We start from the raw sequence: 24202 nt of genomic DNA, 5'->3' as shown, positions 1-24202 counted from the left end.
ATCGCTCTCCGTCCCTCTCGCCCTGTGCTCTGTCTGTCTGTGTTCATTAATCGCTCTCCGTCCCTCTCGCCCTGTGCTCTGTCTGTCTGTTCATTAACTGTCCCTCACTCGCCTGACCTTACAGTGATCGCTCTCCGTCCCTCTCGCCCTGTGCTCTGTCTGTCTGTGTTCATTAACTGGCCCTCACTCGCCTGACCTTACAGTGATCGCTCTCCGTCCCTCTCGCCCTGTGCTCTGTCTGTCTGTGTTCATTAACTGGCCCTCACTCGCCTGACCTTACAGTGATCGCTCTCCGTCCCTCTCGCCCTGTGCTCTGTCTGTCTGTGTTCATTAACTGGCCCTCACTCGCCTGACCTTACAGTGATCGCTCTCCGTCCCTCTCGCCCTGTGCTCTGTCTGTCTGTGTTCATTAACTGGCCCTCACTCGCCTGACCTTACAGTGATCGCTCTCCGTCCCTCTCGGACAGTGATTCGGTGAAACGGTGTGTTTGTGTTGTAGAAGTAGTAAGGTATAGTAGAACGTACACTCTTTAGTGTTGCGCGGTGCGTTCTGACACGAGTGACAGACCATCCCATACAGGTTCCTGGGCCGGTTCTCCTGGATGTAATACCTGACAGAAAGGAAACACAGAGAGAACCTTTAGAGAACAATACTGATACAGTACCTAGTATTGTCTTCTTATATACAGAGATGTTAGATATATTGTGAATATGTACGTATTTGACAGAAGTGTCACAATAACAGCTGAGGTGAAAAGGCTAAACTGACTGCTGTATTGATGCCCAGAGGGGAAGGAGTGATACTGTATACCATTAGGTTAGATAAGGTATTATATAGCCCTGAGCTGTGACAGAGGACGAGAGGGGAAGCTGCTTCAGAGCGTGGCGTCCTCTAGGCCTCTAGGGCAGAGAGGCTATCATCAATCAGAGATGACTATTAAACCAAATTCAATCAAACACCAACACCCGATCTCCAGGTTAGAGCACCGACAAAAGCATTAAACGTGAGATTAATAAAGCCTAGAGGAATTTGGTGAGTATTTTGATTCCATCACAGCAGCAGTCAGACAGTGTTCAGTAATTCTGCCCCCAATACAGTACAGCTGAAAGAGAGTATCTATTAAAGCAGCCAGTAATGTTATGCTAAAACACTCCAGTCTGTATATTGACTTTAAACTCAATTGAAACCAGAGAATGCCTTTGAGGTGGTCCAGCCACTGAATGATATCATATGGTGGAAAGGGAGGAAAGGGGTAGAGAGAGAGAGAGAAGGAGGGAGGGAGAGGGAGAAGGAGAGAGATCAGACCTTTAAATCAGTCCTGTAACAGTTTATATCTTGTCCTGCCTCCATGTTGGTGGGTGACCAGATGGCAGCTGGGTAATTGAGGCTGGTAGCGTGGCCAATGGAGGGTTAGCCTAGGCTGTGTGTGTTATATGGGAGTTGTGCGGGAGAAATGTCCTATGGGGTGGTCCTGTCTTATCAATGACACTCTGATAGTGAGAGTGTGTAGGCTTGTGTGTATATGTGTATATGTATGTGTCTGTATGTGTGTACATACCCAGGTAAGCAGGGTCCACAGTCTGCGTCACTGTCTGGTGTCCCAGGTGTGAGTACTGTAGCGCGGTACAGACCTTCACAGTCCTTATGTCTCCTGCAGATCTCATACTTCCCCTTTGAGTACTTCCCCGCGGGACAAGACACACACACAAAGTTCTCATCCTTAGTCCCATAGCCACAGTTCTGCAACAAAACACACACAAACAATGTTAGACATGTGTTATGCATGTGTTGTGCTCACATACACATACACACACACACATACACACTCACACACACATACACACACACACATACACACACACACACATACACACACACACACACACACACACACATACACACACATACACATACACACATACACACACATACACACACACACACTTACACACACACACACACACACACACACACACACACACACACACACACACACACACACACACACACATACACACACACACACACACACACACACACACACACACACACACACTGCACTTGAAACGAGTGGTGCTGTTCATAGACCTGTGTGTTAGTGTATATACTAATGCTGCCTTCTGTGTTCTGCTGAGCCCAGCCTAGATCTGACTGAGTCTGACTGAGTCTGAGTCTGAGACTAAAGATGTGAAATGTGATCGCTAACAAGAACAGGAGTCATTCTGAACGGATCTTTGTGTAGTTTGTCTACAGATGTAGGATCTTCATTTGATCACCCTGTTGTAGGATCATTTGAAATGTAAAATGTATAGTGTATTTAAGTTTTAAAAAGGTTTATGAAAGTTTGTAATTTCCACGAATGATGCATCAACCACCACAAAATGGCTCAAGTTAAGATCCTACATCTGTAGTGTGTGTGTGTGTGTGTGCGTGCGCATGCGTGCAGCCTAGTAGATGTGGGGAGGAAGTGGAAATGTATGTTCTAATATAGAATAAGGATGTTCTAGACTGATGCACTACTCTCAGGGGGGGGGAATCTGTGACAACAACCAATACTCTACACAGTCTGACAGACAGGCAGGTAGGTGTCTGACGTATCTTTATTAAAACTGTTAACGCCAAGATGCTGCCTGTCCTACAGACTACAGAAACACTATATTCACTTCAACTTCCTACTTTATTGGCTTGTCCAATATAGCCACTGTGACATCTGATAAAAACTGGATTAAATTATCAGTAGGATTCTGTCAGGATGGATCAACCCAGTGTCAGATCTCCTTGCTGACTTTACTTCTGTTGGTTCATATAAACCTTCTCCAGACTCTCCAGATCCAATTGATTTCCAGTCTCCATAGTTGTGGTAAACCAGTGTGTATCACTGCAGTAAAATGATCTGCTCTATCAGATCACAGCAGATCTGTGTGGGAGTTGAAAGAGTCCTGTTTGATGTGTGTGTGTGTCTGTGTGTGTGTGTATGTGGGGGGGGGGGGGGGATTCTCAGGTGGGTGTAGATTATCCCAGTGATTATAAGAAGGCAGAGGGAAAGCACAGGGCAAGATTACAGACTAACGACTACTACTGATCACAGACGAGAGATGGGAAGAGCTGAATGCCTGGTTAGTTATGATGTTGATGCTCTGTTTGATAAGTCCTTACATAAATAGACAATCATGAGCAATGATAGGCTTACTTGTCAAGGTCACATTATAGTCATTTTCTGTAATTAGACAGGAGAGTTGAATAACTATCACTTAACCTTAGAAGGTTAATGAACAACAGACTATTCAAACAGTTAGACATGTGTTAGGATTGTTGTTTAGATTAAGAGGAAAAGGCGTGCACCTGTTGGAGTTGTTCTGTGTAGTTGTGTGAAGTAGTCTATAGGGTGTGTGTGTGGTGTGTGTGTGTGTGTGTGTGTGTGTGTGTGTGTGTGTGTGTATGAGGTGTGTCTCCTCCATATTAAGGCCCAGTGAGCTGCTGCCTGCTGTGCTTTTTGGTTTGACCGGGGCACTGATGAATCATGATTACTGACAGACTTCTGTACCATTCCTACCCACGGGGCTTCAATATTTGGAAAAAAATCGAAATGGTTTGACAAACCGTGAAAATTGTTCATTCCACTTTATGAATCTGAACAGGCTTACAGTACTGGGATTTAGGTGGTAACTCTCTCTGAGCTGGGAGGTGTACAGATGTAGGCTCTTAATTTGATAACTCTTTTGTTGTGGAGAATGCAAACTTGGAAATGCATACATCTAATGTATTTGAGTTTTAAAAAGGCTTCTAAAATGCCTGACATTTTGTAATTTTCGATTTGCCCTAATGAAAAATGTATCAACCCCTACAAAAAGGTTTTCCTGCTGTAGAAAATTGGCTCAAATTAAGATCATACATATGTACCTGTGTGTATATCAGTGAGTCAAGAAAACTACCTGGGTGGTCTGAGCAGACAGGCAGACTAGAGAGTATTGTCACACCCTGATCTGTTTCACCTGCCTTTGTGATTGTCTCCACCCCCTCCAGGTGTCGCCCATCTTCCCCATTATCCCCTGTGTAGTTATACCTGGGTTCTCTGTTTGTCTGTTGCCAGTTTGTCTTGTTTGTCAGGTCAACCAGCGTTTTTGTGTCAGCTCCTGCTTTTCCCCAGTCTCTGTTTTCTCGTCCTCCTGGTTTTTGACCCTTGCCTGTCCTGACCCTGTACCCACCAGCCTGACCACTCTGCCTGCCCCTGAGCCTGCCTGTCGTTCTGTACCTTTACCCCACCTCTGGATTAACGACCTCTGCCTGACCAGACCCTGAGCCTGCCTGCCGTTCTGTACCTTTACCCCACCTCTGGATTAACGACCTCTGCCTGACCAGAGCCTGAGCCTGCCTGCCGTTCTGTACCTTTACCCCACCTCTGGATTAACGACCTCTGCCTGACCAGAGCCTGAGCCTGCCTGCCGTTCTGTACCTTTACCCCACCTCTGGATTAATGACCTCGGCTTGACCAGACCCTGAGCCTGAGCCTGCCTGACATTCTGTACCTTTGACCCTGTTGCTGTTTTAATCATTGTTACTTCGACACATTCTGTATCTGGGTCTTACCTTGATACCTGATAAGTATGGCTGGGAGGTAGGTAACAGGGGTCAGGGTTTACACGATATGGACACTCAAGTTATTTCACCACAGGGAAAGTATGTCTCACCATGTGGGGCTCCTGTCCAGGCTGGCATGGGGGGCAGGGCCGGCAGCTACTGAAGGTCTGGTTGTAGAATTCAAACTCTCCACAACTACTGTACTCTGACCTGAGACAGGGAGGACAGGACACCTGAGATAGAGAGAGGGGGGAGAGTTCAAATATAAAAGTGTGCAAAGAGTCAAACTTAAATGTATTTTTTATTCAGGTTGTTGGTTATACGGTAGTCCTTTCCACTCACAGCCCCTGTCATATGCAGTCATATGCAGGTTGAAAATGGAATATCTGTCATTGATAAATACCTAAATTGGAACGCATCTGCTGTACAGTAACATTTTATACATGACGTGAGAGCTCAGGGTTCTCCACTTCACAGCGCTGTATGGGTTTTGACTGACAGCCGTTATAAACTTGAGCACCGTGCTCGACAAGAAGATGCAACCATCCCTCCCGCTAATTGGGCTGCTTTTGCACATGTCACACCCTGACCTTAGAGAGCCTGTTTATTTCTCTATTTGGTGAGGTCAGGGTGTGATTTGGTGAGGTCAGGGTGTGATTTGGTTAGGTCAGGGTGTGATTTGGTTAGGTCAGGGTGTGATTTGGTTAGGTCAGGGTGTGATTTGGTGAGGTCAGGGTGTGATTTGGTGAGGTCAGGGTGTGATTTGGGTGGGCATTCTAGTTTTCTATTTCTTTGTTGACCGGGTAGGGTTCCCAATCAGAGGCAGCTATCTATCGTTGTCTCTGATTGGGAATCATACTTAGGCAGTCTGTTTTCCACCTGAGTTTGTCGGATCTTGTTTTTGCACAGTAGCTGTCTAGCCCTGCAGAACTTTATGTTTGTTTATATTTTGTTGTTTTGTCGGTGTTTCATTATTAGATTATTATGAACACTTTCCATGCTGCGCTTTGGTCTCACTCTTTCAGCGACGGACGTAACAGCACATTTATTGTCGTCTCAGTGAGGGAAATGCTGTCAATTGAGAGGAGTCACTGTCACTGTGAGATGTTGAGGATTATAATAAACTCTGCTTTGATGTCATACAAGCAAACCACAAACCCATGAGTCCAAATGTGCACTTCATGTCAAAACTCATGTCATTTACAGTATCAATTTATAGGATTTCTATATGTGATCCACAGTTACAGGGATGACAGGTGTTGTACCCTGGGTTGTCCTGAACAGAATAAGGCTGTTTGTCATATTGTGAAGACAACTAACCGCAGGACACACATCAGAATGCACTCATGACTCCATTCTATGCGCACCACAATTACAATCTGTTTATCTGAAGTGCCTTTTGAAAGCCTAACACTGTAAGATCATATTTTGTGCTTGCTTCAGTTCCTCAACGGCACAGCTAGGAGAGCTCAAAAAAGCACCTTATAGTTGAAGGCTCTTTCCTTGAGTCATAAAAGTGCGTTGAAATGATTTAGGAACTGTGCAGTTTGGAGAGATGCGTTGCCACTTGGAGACACCAGTTAGACCTCTCACTCAAACCCTTGTTTTTTTCTTAATTTGTACCTAATTTCAATGAATATTTTTATGTTATTGAATTTATCCAATGTGTTTTCAGATTTCGTTATTGACAAATGCTGTGAAAAACACAGTCAATGTAAAATGCACATAAAATCAACAGTGTAATATTTGGATTCAGTCTTGTGTCAGGTGAACTGTTGTGTCCCCAACTTTGGTCTGATCATTTCCCCATAATCTCAAGTTTTGGTAACATGGTCATGCATATGCTTTTTATAGTTCAACATTTCAAATCGGCCCTATCCATATAGGCCCATTTCTACGAGTGTAAGGGGTTAGGATGAATCTTTTTGTTCTGCTTCAACTCACTACAGGATTCTTCAGTATATAGCCTTAAAGCTTGTAGACTTTAACTACAGCTTTCAATAACTCAAATGAAAATCATTGAGACTATATTAATCCCCTCGGGAACCTTTCAGAGACCAATCAAGGCGTTGTCATTAATGTAGCCCTAAATCTGGCAGCCAGTGAGAGAATGTTACATCACTATCTCTCCCACCATCCAACCCACACAATAACATACTAACCAAACCGCAAACGCTGGGTGTCAGAGTGAATTTAGGGACTGACCATAGTTGTTTAAATGTGCATATAATTGATTTATCGAGTGGCTGAAGTGTGTGTGTTTGTTGGGCATTTGTTCGTGCACCGTAAAGGAAAACTGTAATTTATACGGTAATTGGGAGTATTTTCAACAGTAAAATACTGTGAAACATTTTACTGCAGCATACATTAAATTATGGTGCATTTTGGGAAGATTTTGTGGGCAGGAGAATAATTGCTGTATTCCAAATGGTACTGTAATTCCATCCCACAGAATACAGTAGCGTACCATCTTTTTGGAGCCAAAAACCTTTTGACCATTAGTGGGTGCATGGTCTTGTTGTTTCTGGCTCATTAACATATCTTGTAAATGCCTTGTAAAAGGCTATATTTGTTGCAGGTCAGCGTTTTTCGTCGTGAATCTTGCTCTGGAGGCAGCTCTACAGAGTGGTCACTAGCTGGCATAGCCACAAAGTCTTAAAATCTGATTTTAAAACTAACCCTAACCTTAACCACACTGCTAACCCAAATGCCTAACCGTAACCTTAAATTAAGACCAAACAGCACATTTTTGCTTATATTAACTTTTACAATATAATGGTAAATCGCTCCTAAAAGACTCATGACAATAAATGTCAACCTGCACCTGTTAGTGAGCATGCTGCACCGATTGAACTGGTATGTAGTAGTAGTGCCCCATCTATTTAAAATAGATAAGGGACAGATTGGAGCGGTAGCCAGTCTTTGTTAATGGTTAAGTATTATGCCATGTCCTTTTGGTCTGTTTGCCCTGTCGTCCCTGCCACTTCGGAAGCCTTTGTTAGGCATCTAGAAATGGAAGTGATATAAAACACCACATATGAATTGATATGCTGTGATGTGGAAACACATGACCTAGCAGCCAACCTGCTTGCACCAATCCCATGTAATTATAGTCAAATACAAACCCCAATCCCCTCAATCATGGCTGTAGGAAGATGTTTTGGGTTGGGAGGTGCTGTAGCATTTACGTTTTACAGTACAATAGAGTCAATTTTACGCTATTGTACCATGTGTCATTGCTTTGATACTGTATTTAAATTACAATAGGTGTACTGTAACATTATATACAGTAACTTACTTACCATTAGCTACCTGCCTGCCTGGCTCTTTGTGTGTGTGTGTGTGTGTGTGTGTGTGTGTGTGTGTGTGTGTGTTCCGTTGGCTGTTCTCCTCACAGATTTTGCTGTCCAGATCCATCCATCAGAACCCACAAATAAAACAGCACACACTCAGCTCTCCCCAGCTCATGGTCAAGAATGTAATTTTCTAAACACAACAACAAGTTACACACTGCTGTTCAAACACATGGAGACTGAAATGAAACCAGTTACTGTTTGCAGTGGTGGAAAAAGTACCCAATTGTCATACTTGAGTAAAAGTAAAGATACCTTAATAGAACATGACTCAAGTAAATTAAAAGTCACCCAGTAAAATACTACTTGAGTCTTAAAGTATTTGTTTTTAAATATAGAGTAAGTATCAAAAGTGAATGTAATTGCTAAAATATAGTTAAGAATCAAAAGTAAAAGTATAAATCATTTAAAATTCCTTATGTTAAGCAAACCAGACAGCACCATTTTCTTGTTTTCTTTATTAACAGATAGCCAGTGGCACACTGCAAAATTCAAACATAATTTACAAACGAAGCATGAGTGTCTAATGAGTCCACCAGATCAGAGGCAGTAGGGATGACCAGGGAAGTTCTCTTGATAAGTGTGTGAATTTGACCATTTTCCTGTCCTGCTAAGCATTCAAAATGTAACTAGTACTTTTGGGTGTCAGGGAAAATGTGTGGAGTAAAAAGTAATTATTTGATTTAGGAATGTAGTGAAGTAAAACTAGACAAACTCTATAACAAAAAACACAAGACAGACTGAGCAGCAGCTGGGGAGCTGGAGAGAACTGAGACATCTGACAGGAAGACGTGAGTCTGAGGCTGTGGATGGAGGAGGGGGGAGGAGGAAAGAGGATGTGAGGAGATGGGAGTACTGTAGGCTGGATGAGGAAGAGGTTGAAGGAGGAAGTGGAGATGAGAGTAGTTGGGAAGAGGTGAAAGGAGGAAGAAGAGATGGGATGAGGTGTGAGGAAGAGGTTGAAAGAAGAGAAGATAGGAGGATGAGGCAGAAGGAGGAAGAGATGAGATGGGAGGAGGATGAGGCAGAAGGAGGAAGATATGAGATGGGATGAGGAAGAGGTCTCTCTCTCTCTCTAATCCAGCCCTCCAGGAGTGGCTTTAGTGGGGATCATTAAATGAGCTCTGAGGGAAGTTAAACTCCTGGGAATACAGCCAACACAGACACACAGCCAACAGGTTTCAACATCAGAGGAAGAGAGGAGAGATTCAGGCCCAAATTAGAACTGCTCTCTTAGAGCTCCACGGAGGAACCTGTGATGTTTCACAACCTCTGGCAAAGACCTGCTAAAGTCTGGTAAAGTACCTCTGCCAGTGTTATGTCTGTACGAGTGTGTGTGTGTGTGTGTGTTCAGTGTGTGTGTGTGTTCAATGTGTTTGTGTTCACGCATGCGTCTGTGTATCTGTTACACTGTTTCATTGCTGAAGATGGGTGAGGATGAGAAGAGGAGGGAAAGGAGATGGAGAGAAAGAGGAGTAATGAAATTTGAAAGATACTCACCAACAACAAACAGAGGAAGAGGGACTCTATGTGACTTCCTTTCTGAAACATCTTCTCACCTTCCCCTGAGAGAGAGAGAGAGAGAGAGAGGTAAGAGGGTCAGTAATACATACACTCATGACAGCAGTGTCCCCTCTACTGTTGTTGTGGTAGTAATACATACACTCATGACAGCAGTGTCCCCTCTACTGTTGTTGTGGTAGTAATACATACACTCATGACAGCAGTGTCCCCTCTACTGTTGTTGTGGTAGTAATACATACACTCATGACAGCAGTGTCCCCTCTACTGTTGTTGTGGTAAGTCTTCCACTGCTTAAGAAAGCCGTCACTCCTCATAAACATTTGATCCACACACACACTATGCGTCATCATTTGCGTGGGTTATACTTGACCGAGTGTGTGTGTAGGTGATACTGTTCTCTACTGTAGGTTACTCCTCTGCCCTACTGATGTGATGAGATCATTAATGATCCCCCTATCAGAGCTGCCAATCACTGAGGAGAGAGAGTGGGAGAGAGGGAGTATGTGAATGGAGGAGAGCAGCCTGGTGGAAGAGGAGAGGATCAGCTCGTCTCCTCTCTGACACAGATGGATTATGGGTAACCAGTCCAGGCCTGGGCAATTATTTTCCATGGAGGGCCACATTAGAATATATTTTTGCCATCGTGGGCCAGAACCATATTACAGGATTATACATGTGTATGACTGTGTTGACAGATATCTACTGGAAATCACATCCAGATATGCTACTCATTTTATTCTTTAACACGCACAGAAATAAACCACATCCACATTCTCCTTTTGGTAGGTATTTTCATTATTAAACATGCAATGAACTACACGGAGGGAAAAGTACACTGTGCATTCAGCACCACGGACAGAACTCTTGTTAACAGGTATGCACAAAAACACGAGAGAGAGAGAGAGCGCTCAACATTACATTTAAACTACTCAATCAACTCTCTGATGGGCATTGACTAGAGCAGTGAAGTCCGGTATAGTTTCTGTCGTCGCTATGGGCAGGATTGCTGAGAGGTGAGAGTCAGTAAGAGATTATCTGTGCCTTGACGTGTTATATTCTGTTCACATACATAGGTTGACCCAAACAGTACAAACATCTGAGCAGAACTCCTAATCTTTGGAAAGTTTTGTTCATCAAGAGATGCATAGAACCTCATCAGTGTTTGAATAGTTCTCCAATCACTGCATCACTCTGAAGATCGATAAGCTCAAGTTGCAGGTCAGAAGCATTATCCACATTGAAGGTGAAAGGAGAGGAAACCAACAGCATGTCATTTCCCAACACTTTGAAATCCTCAACATTCACTGTCCAAAGCACACAGCAGCGATGTATACTTCTCCCGCTGGTCATCTGATAGGGAACAGACTAGTAGTGTCAGAAGGTGGGTGAGATTGTTGGCTTCTACTTGGCAGGTCAGGATGAGTCATTTTCCCTTGAAGGCTGACAAGGCTGTACATCTAATGTGCAAAAAGGACCTTCCCTTGTAGTTTGGAATTCAGTTCATTCATGAGGGCCATGATGTCCACAGTGAAGGAAAAATCAGCCAACCATTCTTTATCTTGCAGTTGATGGAATTCCACATATTTCCTTCCATTTGCAAAAACTCAGCAATCTCCGACTTCAGATCCCACACCCTTTTAAGCACCTTCCCCAAACTCAGCCATCTCACGTTTGTGTGGAAGGGGAGCTCTGCATGACCCGACTCTGTCTCTTCCAACAGTGAGACAAACTGGTTGTGGTTTAATGATTTTGCTCTTAAGAAGTTTACCACTTTAGTGACTGTATCCACAACATGGCTCATTTTCAGAACACATTTACAGAGCACCTTCTGATGAAAAATGCAATGCGGGAAAATTATTTTCTGATCTGGGTTCAGCTCAGCTACTTGATGTTGTATCCTTTTCAAAAGGCTAATGTTTTTTTCTGTCAAGTTTGGGCACCCATCAGTGGTCACACAGGATAACCTTTCAATACTCAGTCCCAGCTTTGCCACACACTTATTAACCTCCTCCAATAAATATTTCCCTGTGGTTGTGTTCTTCATTGACTGCACTGAAGCAAGCTCCTCTGTAATTGCACAGTCTGGGGTTATGCCTCGTGTCACATGCATCACTGCTCTCATCCAGGGCCAAGGAGAAATAGGTGAAATCCTTTACCTCGTCTTTCAACTGTTGTTCCATATTCTCTGCGAAGTCCTCAACACTGCTCATCTCAGCTATTTCTTGTTGGGGAAAAGTATTGCTGCAGAGTCAAATAAAACCTCTCTGGGATATGTGGGACGGTAGCGTCCCACCTCGCCAACAGCCAGTGAAATTGCAGGGCGCCAAATTCAAAACAACAGAAATCCCATAATTACAATTCCTCAAACATACAAGTATTTTACACCATTTTAAAGATGAACTTGTTATAAATCCAGCCACAGTGTCCGATTTCAAAAAGGCTTTACGACGAAAGCACACCAAACGACTATGTTAGGTCAGCAAGTGTTATGCATGGAATTTTAGATCCACTTCTCCTTAATGCAACCGCTGTGTCAGATTTCAAAAAAACTTTACGGAAAAAGCAAACCATGCAATAATCTGAGTACGGCGCTTAGACACAAAAACAAGCCATGCAGAAACCTGCCATGTTGTGGAGTCAACATAAGTAAGCATTATAAGCATTATAAATAGTCACTTACCTTTGATGATCTTCATCAGAATGCACTCCCAGGAATCCCAGTTCCACAATAAATGTTTGTTTTGTTCAATAAAGTCCATAATTTATGTCCAAATACCTCCTTTTTGTTTGCGCGTTTAGTATACAAATCCAAACTCAGGAGGCGCGGGCAAGTCCAGGAGAAAGTTCAGATGAAAAGTCATATTACAGTTCGTAGAAACATGTCAAACGAAGTATAGTAGTATCTTTAGGATGTTTTTATCATAAATCTTCAATAATGTTTCAACTGGAGAATTCCTTTGTGGAAATTCAATGGAACGCAGCTAACTCTCATGGGAGCGCACGAGACTGAGCTCATGGCACTCTGCCAGACTTCTGACTCAATCAGCTCTCATTCCCCCCTCCTTCACAGTAGAAGCCTCAAACAAGGTTCTAAAGACTGTTGACATCTAGTGGAAGCCTTAGGAAGTGCAATATGACCCCATAGGCACTGTATATTCGATAGGCAATGACTTGAAATTGGATTAGATTCTGGGCTTGAGTAGCAGGCAGTTTACTCTGGGCATTATTCATCCAAGCTACTGCCCCCCAGTCCCAAATAAGTTATTAAACATTATTTAATTAATTCGACCTCAGCAAATGGCTTGCTATGTTTAGCAATTGTGTAGGACAGTACATAGCTAGCTCTCGCAATTCCGTCGTTTGCTGAATGCAGTTTTGTGAAAAGTCTTGCTGCTTCTGCAACTGAGAAAGCAACTCTTTCAATGCACTCAGAAGAAATATTCCTATATTTCTCTGAATGTTTTGTCTGAAAGTGTCGGGACAAGTTGTAGTCTTTCAAGACAGCGAAGCTCTCTCTGCACACTAAGCACACAGCTTTCCCTGATATCTTAATAAAGAAATATTTCGATGTCCACTCTTGCTGGAACACCCTACATTCATTGTCTACTTTCCTTTTCTTTGAAAAACTAATTTTTGCACAATTTCTAGCTAGCTACTATTTGTAACTATGACCTGTGTCAGCCTGTCATTCACTGTCTGTCCTCGTTCAGTTGTTATTTACATGTGCCTTCAAAATAAATGCCCACAAGCGGCGAGTATTCATTGGGCTTTTAATTTGAATAACAAATATGTTTTCAAAACTTTACTATCGCTAATTCTTTATGTGATCTGAGCATGATTCTGCGGCCGTATTGAATAAGGTCGCGGGCTGGCCGTTGCCCAGGCCTGCATTAGAGGGACTGTACTTTGTTTGTTTCAGTTACAGTACTACTGTCACAGATCTGGAAACCCTTCAAATACTCTGGCAGCACAAAGTTACTACACTTATATAGGCACTCACAGGTATGTCACGGTCAAACACACACTGTCTCGCTCTTCTCTCTGATCTGTAGTTACTAAGGTATACAGGCACTCACAAGTACATTGAAGAACATATAAAACTAAAATTAGATCAAACTTCAAACATGATTTATCCTTTTTTATTCTTGTATTTTAGAGAAAAATATCAATGTAGAGGATTTAATTGATTTAATTATGTTTATAGCAAAGCTATAGACTGTGTGTGAGAGAGTTGCGTGTGTGTGGAAGTATGCGTGCTTACGTATGTACATGTGTGTGCATGCTTATGTGTGTATTGCGTATGTCTGTGTGTGTGTGTATTGCGTCCGTCTGTGTGTGTATTGCATCTGTCTGTGTGTGTGTGTGTGTGTGTGTGTGTGTGTGTGTATTGCGTCCGTCTGTGTGTGTGTGTATTGCGTCCGTCTGTGTGTGTATTGCGTCCGTCTGTGTGTGTGTATTGCGTCCGTCTGTGTGTGTGTGTATTGCGTCCATCTGTGTGTGTATTGCATATGTCTGTGCGTGTGTGTATTGCGTATATCTGTGGGTGTGTGTATTGCGTCCGTCTGTGTGTGTATTGCGTCTGTCTGTGTGTGTGTGTGTGTGTGTGTGTATTGTGTCCGTCTGTGTGTATGTTGCCAGGCCCTTACCTAGGAGACAGATTTTTATTGGCCCACTCCCAGCATTATAATAACTGTCTGCTCTTATTTCTCTCAATAAAGGATAAATGAGTGTGCACACGTGTGTCAGTAAAGTATAAGTAATGTGGTCAGTGTAATTGGAAGGTCTTGGCGGGAGTCTTTTCCTCCAGAAACACCAATTACCTAAAGCTGTGTTAAACCGTTAAACAGAAACATCATTACCTAAAGCTGTGTTAAACCGTTAAACAGAAACACCATTACCTAAAGCTGTGTTAAACCGTTAAACAGAAACATCATTACCTAAAGCTGTGTTAAACAGAAACATCATTACCTAAAGTTGTGTTAAACCGTTAAACAGAAACATCATTACCTAAAGCTGTGTTAAACCGTTAAACAGAAACATCATTACCTAAAGCTGTGTTAAACCGTTAAACAGAAACACCATTACCTAAAGCTGTGTTAAACCGTTAAACAGAAACACCATTACCTAAAGCTGTGTTAAACCGTTAAACAGAAACATCATTACCTAAAGCTGTGTCAAACCGTTAAGTAGAAACAAACAGGGTCTCAGATTAGTTTCAACACTGTCCAGGCTCAGGGGAAACTCTCGGTCATTACAAGCCTTCTTAGATACAGATGAATTATTTTCTCATTCTGTGAGGACACCGAGAGTGTAGGTTTTCTGACACACCACAGTAATGACCCGCTCCAGTCTTTAATGGGGTTGCATTATTAAACAAACACTGATTTTACTGGAGCCTAATGGCCCCCACCATGGCTAGTGTGCTCTCTCTCTTCTGCAGAGGGCGTGTGTGTGTGTGTGCAGTAAATCAAACAGGCAGTAAATCCTGCAGCCCTGCAGTCAGGAGGAGGACTGAGCTGTTGCCTTGTTTGGTTGACTGTTTACCTGCCTGTTTATCTCCCTTTATAAACCACAGCATGCACATGAACATACACAGGAACAGAACAAACGCTCTAATCTCTGGCTGAGCGTATTCACATTTACTATTGCACAGCAAACATAATATATCAGGCCTCATTGTGCCAGTGTGTACAGTACTGTATGGTGCACAATCATGACACATTACAGATGGATCCAGCAAGCAGCCAAGTCTTTAAAGGTGAATCTCAACACTCCACCACACTGTCTCTTTAGTTTGTGGAAATACATTCCCAAAATAATAGAAACCTTTACACTACATGGAGACAATGCTGCTGATACTGCTCCTGTTTTACCTCCCAAATCTTGAACTAGTCCCATACTGTCTCTATACAGCCCCTACGCTATCTAGAACCTGAAAGTGTCTTCGGCTGTCCCCATAGGATAACCCTTTGAATAACCCTTTTTGGTTTCAGGTAGAACCCTTTTGGGTCCCATGTAGAACCCTTTTTACAGAGAGTTCTACCTGGAACTTAAAAGCGTTCTCCTATGGGGACAGCTGAAGAACGCTTTTGGATCCCTTTTTTCAAAGAGTGTAGTAACATACTAAGGAAGTGTAGCTCACTCTCACACAAACACATAGCACATAAAGTCATTTAGACAAACCCAGGACTGGACGGGGAAATTCACATGCAAGACATTCTGACTCAGACCCACAGGATGGGCAACATCTAAGCCTGTCTGCATGTCTTTAGGGGGAATTATATTTACTGCAAATATGTATTTGAATAGTAACTAAGACAAAAACAGTCTCTGAAGCAGAGAGGTTGTGTAAGACACACACACACACACACATACTGTAATTATTGTTATCAAGTAAATTTCTCATGGAGTCTCTCTGACAGATAATTGCACCATATGCAAGAAACAACAGGTTGAGTGAGAGCGAGAGAAAGAGAGAGAGAGAAAAAGAGAGAATTAGCTGGATTTTACTGTGGTTTCAGATATTGAACAAAGCCTGTATCCAGACATTAAGAGGCTGTAGTGTTGGTGAACTACAGTGTTGGTGTGTACTGTAGTGTTGGTGACCTGTAGTGTTGGTGTACTGTAGTGTTGGTGTGTACTGTAGTGTTGGTGACCTGTAGTGTTGGTGTGTACTGTAGTGTTGGTGTACTGTGGTGTTGGTGTGTACTGTAGTGTTGGTGTACTGTAGTGTTGGTGTACTGTAGTGTTGGTGTACTGTGGTGTTGGTGTGTACTGTAGTGTTGGTGTACTGTAGTGTTGGTGTACTGTAGTGTTGGTGAACTGTAGTGTTGGTGTACTGTAGTGTTGGTGTGTACTGTAGTGTTGGTGTACTGTAGTGTTGGTGACCTGTAGTGTTGGTGTGTACTGTAGTGTTGGTGAACTACAGTGTTGGTGTGTACTGTAGTGTTGGTGTGTACTGTAGTGTTGGTGAACTACAGTGTTGGTGTGTACTGTAGTGTTGGTGTACTGTAGTGTTGGTGTGTACTGTAGTGTTGGTGACCTGTAGTGTTGGTGTGTACTGTAGTGTTGGTGTACTGTGGTGTTGGTGTACTGTAGTGTTGGTGTGTACTGTAGGGTTGGTGTACTGTGGTGTTGGTGTACTGTAGTGTTGGTGTGTACTGTAGTGTTGGTGAACTGTAGTGTTGGTGAACTGTAGTGTTGGTGTGTACTGTAGTGTTGGTGTGTACTGTAGTTTTGGTGTGTACTGTAGTGTTGGTGTGTACTGTAGTGTTGGTGTGTACTGTAGTGTTGGTGTGTACTGTAGTGTTGGTGTACTGTAGTGTTGGTGTGTACTGTAGTGTTTGTGTGTACTGTAGTGTTTGTGTGTACTGTAGTGTTGGTGTACTGTAGTGTTGGTGTGTACTGTAGTGTTGGTGTGAACTGTAGTGTTGGTGTGTAGTGTAGTGTTGGTGTGTACTGTAGTGTTGGTGTGTACTGTAGTGTTGGTGTGCTGTAGTGTTGGTCTACTGTAGTGTTGGTGCGTACTGTAGTGTTGGTGTGTACTGTAGTGTTGGTGTACTGTAGTGTTGGTGAACTGTAGTGTTGGTGTGTACTGTAGTGTTGGTGAACTGTAGTGTTGGTGTACACTGTAGTGTTGGTGTACTGTAGTGTTGGTGAACTGTAGTGTTGGTGTGAACTGTAGTGTTGGTGAACTGTAGTGTTGGTGTACTGTAGTGTTGGTGAACTGTAGTGTTGGTGTGTACTGTAGTGTGGGTGTGTACTGTAGTTTTGGTGTGTACTGTAGTGTTGGTGAACTGTAGTGTTGGTGTACTGTAGTGTTGGTGTGTACTGTAGTGTTGGTGTACTGTAGTGTTGGTGTGTACTGTAGTGTTGGTGAACTGTAGTGTTGGTGAACTGTAGTGTTGGTGTGTACTGTAGTGTTGGTGTGTACTGTAGTTTTGGTGTGTACTGTAGTGTTGGTGAACTGTAGTGTTGGTCTACTGTAGTGTTGGCGTGTACTGTAGTGTTGGTGTACTGTAGTGTTGGTGTACTGTAGTGTTGGTGTGTACTGTAGTGTTGGTGTGTACTGTAGTGTTGGTGTGTACTGTAGTGTTGGTGAACTGCAGTGTTGGTGTGTACTGTAGTGTTGGTGTACTGTAGTGTTGGTGTACTGTAGTGTTGGTGCGTACTGTAGTGTTGGTGTGTACTGTAGTGTTGGTGAACTGTAGTGTTGGTGTGTACTGTAGTGTTGGTGAACTGTAGTGTTGGTGAACTGTGGTGTTGGTATGTACTGTAGTGTTGGTGAACTGTAGTGTTGGTGTACTGTAGTTTTGGTGCGTACTGTAGTGTTGGTGTACTGTAGTTTTGGTGTACTGTAGTGTTGGTGTGTACTGTAGTGTTGGTGCGTACTGTAGTGTTGGTGTGTACTGTAGTGTTGGTGAACTGTAGTGTTGGTGAACTGTAGTGTTGGTGTATACTGTAGTGTTGGTGTGTACTGTAGTGTTGGTGTGTACTGTAGTGTTGGTATACTGTAGTGTTGGTGACCTGTAGTGTTGGTGTACTGTAGTGTTGGTGTGTACTGTAGTGTTGGTGACCTGTAGTGTTGGTGTGTACTGTAGTGTTGGTGTACTGTGGTGTTGGTGTGTACTGTAGTGTTGGTGTACTGTGGTGGTGGTGTGTACTGTAGTGTTGGTGTACTGTAGTGTTGGTGTACTGTAGTGTTGGTGTACTGTAGTGTTGGTGAACTGTAGTGTTGGTGTGTACTGTAGTGTTGGTGACCTGTAGTGTTGGTGTGTACTGTAGTGTTGGTGAACTACAGTGTTGGTGTGTACTGTAGTGTTGGTGTGTACTGTAGTGTTGGTGAACTACAGTGTTGGTGTGTACTGTAGTGTTGGTGTACTGTAGTGTTGGTGTGTACTGTAGTGTTGGTGACCTGTAGTGTTGGTGTGTACTGTAGTGTTGGTGTACTGTGGTGTTGGTGTACTGTAGTGTTGGTGTGTACTGTAGGGTTGGTGTACTGTGGTGTTGGTGTACTGTAGTGTTGGTGTGTACTGTAGTGTTGGTGAACTGTAGTGTTGGTGTGTACTGTAGTGTTGGTGTGTACTGTAGTTTTGGTGTGTACTGTAGTGTTGGTGAACTGTAGTGTTGGTGTGTACTGTAGTGTTGGTGTACTGTAGTGTTGGTGTGTACTGTAGTGTTGGTGTGTACTGTAGTGTTGGTGTGTACTGTAGTGTTGGTGTGTACTGTAGTGTTTGTGTGTACTGTAGTGTTGGTGTGAACTGTAGTGTTGGTGTGTAGTGTAGTGTTGGTGTGTACTGTAGTGTTGGTGTGTACTGTAGTGTTGGTGTGTACTGTAGTGTTGGTGTGTACTGCAGTGTTGGTGTGTACTGTAGTGTTGGTGTACTGTAGTGTTGGTGTACTGTAGTGTTGGTGTGTACTGTAGTGTTGGTGTACTGTAGTGTTGGTGAACTGCAGTGTTGGTGTGTACTGTAGTGTTGGTGTACTGTAGTGTTGGTGTACTGTAGTGTTGGTGCGTACTGTAGTGTTGGTGTGTACTGTAGTGTTGGTGAACTGTAGTGTTGGTGTGTACTGTAGTGTTGGTGAACTGTAGTGTTGGTGAACTGTGGTGTTGGTATGTACTGTAGTGTTGGTGAACTGTAGTGTTGGTGTACTGTAGTTTTGGTGCGTACTGTAGTGTTGGTGTACTGTAGTTTTGGTGTACTGTAGTGTTGGTGTGTACTGTAGTGTTGGTGCGTACTGTAGTGTTGGTGTGTACTGTAGTGTTGGTGAACTGTAGTGTTGGTGAACTGTAGTGTTGGTGTATACTGTAGTGTTGGTGTGTACTGTAGTGTTGGTGTGTACTGTAGTGTTGGTATACTGTAGTGTTGGTGACCTGTAGTGTTGGTGTACTGTAGTGTTGGTGTGTACTGTAGTGTTGGTGACCTGTAGTGTTGGTGTGTACTGTAGTGTTGGTGTACTGTGGTGTTGGTGTGTACTGTAGTGTTGGTGTACTGTAGTGTTGGTGTACTGTGGTGGTGGTGTGTACTGTAGTGTTGGTGTACTGTAGTGTTGGTGTACTGTAGTGTTGGTGTACTGTAGTGTTGGTGTGTACTGTAGTGTTGGTGACCTATAGTGTTGGTGTGTACTGTAGTGTTGGTGAACTACAGTGTTGGTGTGTACTGTAGTGTTGGTGTGTACTGTAGTGTTGGTGAACTACAGTGTTGGTGTGTACTGTAGTGTTGGTGTACTGTAGTGTTGGTGTGTACTGTAGTGTTGGTGACCTGTAGTGTTGGTGTGTACTGTAGTGTTGGTGTACTGTGGTGTTGGTGTACTGTAGTGTTGGTGTGTACTGTAGGGTTGGTGTACTGTGGTGTTGGTGTACTGTAGTGTTGGTGTGTACTGTAGTGTTGGTGAACTGTAGTGTTGGTGTGTACTGTAGTGTTGGTGTGTACTGTAGTTTTGGTGTGTACTGTAGTGTTGGTGAACTGTAGTGTTGGTGTACTGTAGTGTTGGTGTGTACTGTAGTGTTGGTGTACTGTAGTGTTGGTGTGTACTGTAGTGTTGTTGTGTACTGTAGTGTTGGTGTGTACTGTAGTGTTGGTGTGTACTGTAGTGTTGGTGTGTACTGTAGTGTTTGTGTGTACTGTAGTGTTGGTGTACTGTAGTGTTGGTGTGTACTGTAGTGTTGGTGTGAACTGTAGTGTTGGTGTGTAGTGTAGTGTTGGTGTGTACTGTAGTGTTGGTGTGTACTGTAGTGTTGGTGTGTACTGTAGTGTTGGTGTGTACTGTAGTGTTGGTGTGTACTGCAGTGTTGGTGTGTACTGTAGTGTTGGTGTACTGTAGTGTTGGTGTACTGTAGTGTTGGTGTGTACTGTAGTGTTGGTGTACTGTAGTGTTGGTGAACTGTAGTGTTGGTGTGTACTGTAGTGTTGGTGAACTGTAGTGTTGGTGTGTACTGTGGTGTTGGTGTACTGTAGTGTTGGTGTACTGTAGTGTTGGTGTGTACTGTAGTGTTGGTGACCTGTAGTGTTGGTGTGTACTGTAGTGTTGGTGAACTGTAGTGTTGGTGTGTACTGTAGTGTTGGTGACCTGTAGTGTTGGTGTGTACTGTAGTTTTGGTGTGTACTGTAGTGTTGGTGAACTGTAGTGTTGGTGAACTGTAGTGTTGGTGTGTACTGTAGTGTTGGTGTGTACTGTAGTGTTGGTGTACTGTAGTGTTGGTGTGTACTGTAGTGTTGTTGTGTACTGTAGTGTTGGTGTGTACTGTAGTGTTGGTGTGTACTGTAGTGTTGGTGTGTACTGTAGTGTTGGTGTGTACTGTAGTGTTGGTGTGTACTGTAGTGTTTGTGTGTACTGTAGTGTTTGTGTGTACTGTAGTGTTGGTGTACTGTAGTGTTGGTGTGTACTGTAGTGTTGGTGTGAACTGTAGTGTTGGTGTGTAGTGTTGGTGTGTACTGTAGTGTTGGTGTACTGTAGTGTTGGTGTGTACTGTAGTGTTGGTGTGTACTGTAGTGTTGGTGTGTACTGCAGTGTTGGTGTGTACTGTAGTGTTGGTATACTGTAGTGTTGGTGTGTAGTGTAGTGTTGGTGTGTACTGTAGTGTTGGTGTACTGTAGTGTTGGTGTGTACTGTAGTGTTGGTGTGTACTGTAGTGTTGGTGTGTACTGCAGTGTTGGTGTACTGTAGTGTTGGTGTGTACTGTAGTGTTGGTGTACTGTAGTGTTGCTGTACTGTAGTGTTGATGTGTACTGTATGCAGCACCATGCAGTGTGTGTAATAGTTCTATTCATGGAGCTGTTATTGTATCAAATTATCCATAAAGAGAGAACGAGTTTAGCCTGTCTGCTATAGGGGTCCCGCTGTCACCCTAACTCTGCAGGTATCACACACACACACACACACACACACACACACACACACACACACACACACACACACACACACACACACACACACACACACATACACACACACACACACACACACACAGAGAGAGAGAGACACGCAGACACGCACACACACACATACACACAGCAGGAGAAAAGAGCATTGTGTACCCTCTGACACCCCGACTCTTCCCTCTCTCTGAGACAGCTCAACTGAAGAGCTGGAGAGACACTGACGTTCACTAACAAAACAACTGATGGGATTCAGAGATAGAGTTACCACTAACTACTACACTATAAATAGTCAGTCAATCAAACACAGATTAGATCGACTACACTACTTTAATTAATCAGAGGGAGATGAAATCCACTCCCTCTTTCTTTCATGGTTTCAGGAGACTGGATGGGGGATTGTGGGCCGGGGGTGGTGGGTAAGTGGAATGGGAGGGGGTCGGTCTCCAGGACGGTTCCTGTGTTCCAGATCAAGGTGCTACTGTAACTGGAGAGAAACGTTCACATGTTGAACGGAGCTGATCGTCTGAAAGGGTCACGTCCTTTTCCCTTTGATCCTGTTTAATCACAGCCCCCATGCACTGGGTCTCCTACACACACACACACACACACACACACACACACACACACACACAGACCTGACTTCTGAGCTGAAATGAGCTTAATTGTGCAAATCATCGTGAAGTGTGTGTGTGTGTGTGTGTGTGTGTGTGTGTGTGTGTGTGTGTGTGTGTGTGTGTGTGTGTGCGCGCGCGTGTGTGTTTAGGAGACCCAGTGGCGCTGCCGGGCTTTCAGGATAAAAGAAGAAAATGTAACTTTTTGTTTTGATAAAAAGCTTGTCTTCTGAACAGGAAGTGAGAGCTGCCAAACGACGCTGCCCCGAGCACCTCATTATCAGACTAAACGAACACACACGCACACACATACACACACTCACCCTGATGCTTTCATCAGGCTCCAGCCCCTTAAACCCCCGCGAGTCCCCTGCACCCCGTACACACCCACTTCCACACCCACACATACACACACTCCCTACTCCCCTGGACTGGAATGCATCACTCTATTTCAAGAGCATCTCTCTCCCTTCTCTCGCTCTTTCTCTCTCCCTCCCTCACTCTTTCCTATCCCTCTCCCTCCCTCCCTTTTTCCTATCCCTCTAGCTCCCTCACTCTTTCCTATCCCTCTAGCTCCCTCACCCTTCCCTATCCCTCTATCTCCCTCACCCTTCCCTATCCCTCTAGATCCCTCCCTCTTTCTGATCCCTCTAGCTCCATCTAACTCTCCCTTTGCTCTTTCCCACTTCCTCTCTCTGCCTCTCACTCATATTCTTCTCCCCATCTGTCCCCCACCTCTCCCTCTATTTGTCCCTCCTCTCTCCTTCTCTTCCTCCTTCCCTATCCCTCCCTCTCCCTCACCTCCCTGTCGGGACATGTCTGTGTTAAAATCCAACCTCAGTCTCCCCAGGCCCAAGGGTATTAATCTTCAAACGAGAGTTAATCTCACATAAACACACTGACAGTCATTATCTGTGTCATTAACGGCATGACAGACCCACACCTCGGGCACAAAGAACGACTTTCTGCAGACCGACACCTCGGGCACAAAGAAATACTTTATACAGACCTGCACCTCAGGCACAAATAAATACTTTATATAGACCTACAACTCTGGCACAATTAAATACTTTATATAGACCCACACCTCAGGCACAAAGAAATACTTTATATAGACCTGCACCTCAGGCACAAAGAAATACTTTATATAGACCTGCACCTCAGGCACAAAGAAATACTTTATATAGACCCGCACCTCAGGCACAAAGAAATACTTTATATAGACCCGCACCTCAGGCACAAAGAAATACTTTATATAGACCCACACCTCCGGCACAAAGAAATACTTTATATAGACCCGCACCTCAGGCACAAAGAAATACTTTATATAGACCCACACCTCAGGCACAAGGAAATACTTTATATAGACCCACACCTCAGGCACAAGGAAATACTTTATATAGACCCACACTTCAGGCACAAAGAAATACTTTATATAGACCCACACTTCAGGCACAAAGAAATACTTTATATAGACCCACACTTCAGGCACAAATAAATACTTTATATAGACCCACACCTCAGGCACAAATAAATACTTTATATAGACCCACACCTCAGGCACAAAGAAATACTTTATATAGACCCACACTTCAGGCACAAATAAATACTTTATATAGACCCACACCTCAGGCACAAAGAAATACTTTATATAGACCCGCACCTCAGGCACAAAGAAATACTTTATATAGACCCGCACCTCAGGCACAAAGAAATACTTTATATAGACCCACACCTCCGGCACAAAGAAATACTTTATATAGACCCGCACCTCAGGCACAAAGAAATACTTTATATAGACCCACACCTCAGGCACAAGGAAATACTTTATATAGACCCACACCTCAGGCACAAGGAAATACTTTATATAGACCCACACTTCAGGCACAAAGAAATACTTTATATAGACCCACACTTCAGGCACAAAGAAATACTTTATATAGACCCACACTTCAGGCACAAATAAATACTTTATATAGACCCACACCTCAGGCACAAATAAATACTTTATATAGACCCACACCTCAGGCACAAAGAAATACTTTATATAGACCCACACTTCAGGCACAAATAAATACTTTATATAGACCCACACCTCAGGCACAAAGAAATACTTTATATAGACCCGCACCTCAGGCATGGCTTATAAAACATGGACCGTACAGATTGCCTGGCACAGTAAAGCATTAGAAAGGAGAGACTCTCCTTAGGCATTGGTTTACAGAGCTCACTTTTACGGACGTGATGATACAC

General features: G+C 43.5%; 1 protein-coding gene across 1 annotated transcript in view; it reads right to left on the bottom strand.

The window, feature by feature from the left end:
- Positions 1-24202, bottom strand: part of LOC115111725 (tumor necrosis factor receptor superfamily member EDAR) — a 49815-nt gene that overhangs the window by 13869 nt on the left and 11744 nt on the right. Inside the window, exons 2-5 of the mRNA XM_029638080.2 lie at positions 9433-9497; positions 4690-4812; positions 1560-1741; positions 526-611 (exon numbers count right to left, since the gene is read on the bottom strand). Of these exons, the coding sequence (XP_029493940.1) occupies positions 526-611; positions 1560-1741; positions 4690-4812; positions 9433-9483 (442 nt within the window). The 5' untranslated portion in view covers positions 9484-9497. The remainder of the gene's footprint in view (positions 1-525; positions 612-1559; positions 1742-4689; positions 4813-9432; positions 9498-24202) is intronic.

The sequence above is a fragment of the Oncorhynchus nerka genome, linkage group LG3, assembly GCF_034236695.1.
Source record: "Oncorhynchus nerka isolate Pitt River linkage group LG3, Oner_Uvic_2.0, whole genome shotgun sequence".
Lineage (NCBI taxonomy): Eukaryota > Metazoa > Chordata > Actinopteri > Salmoniformes > Salmonidae > Oncorhynchus > Oncorhynchus nerka.
This window is presented reverse-complemented; position numbering and strand designations above follow the sequence as displayed.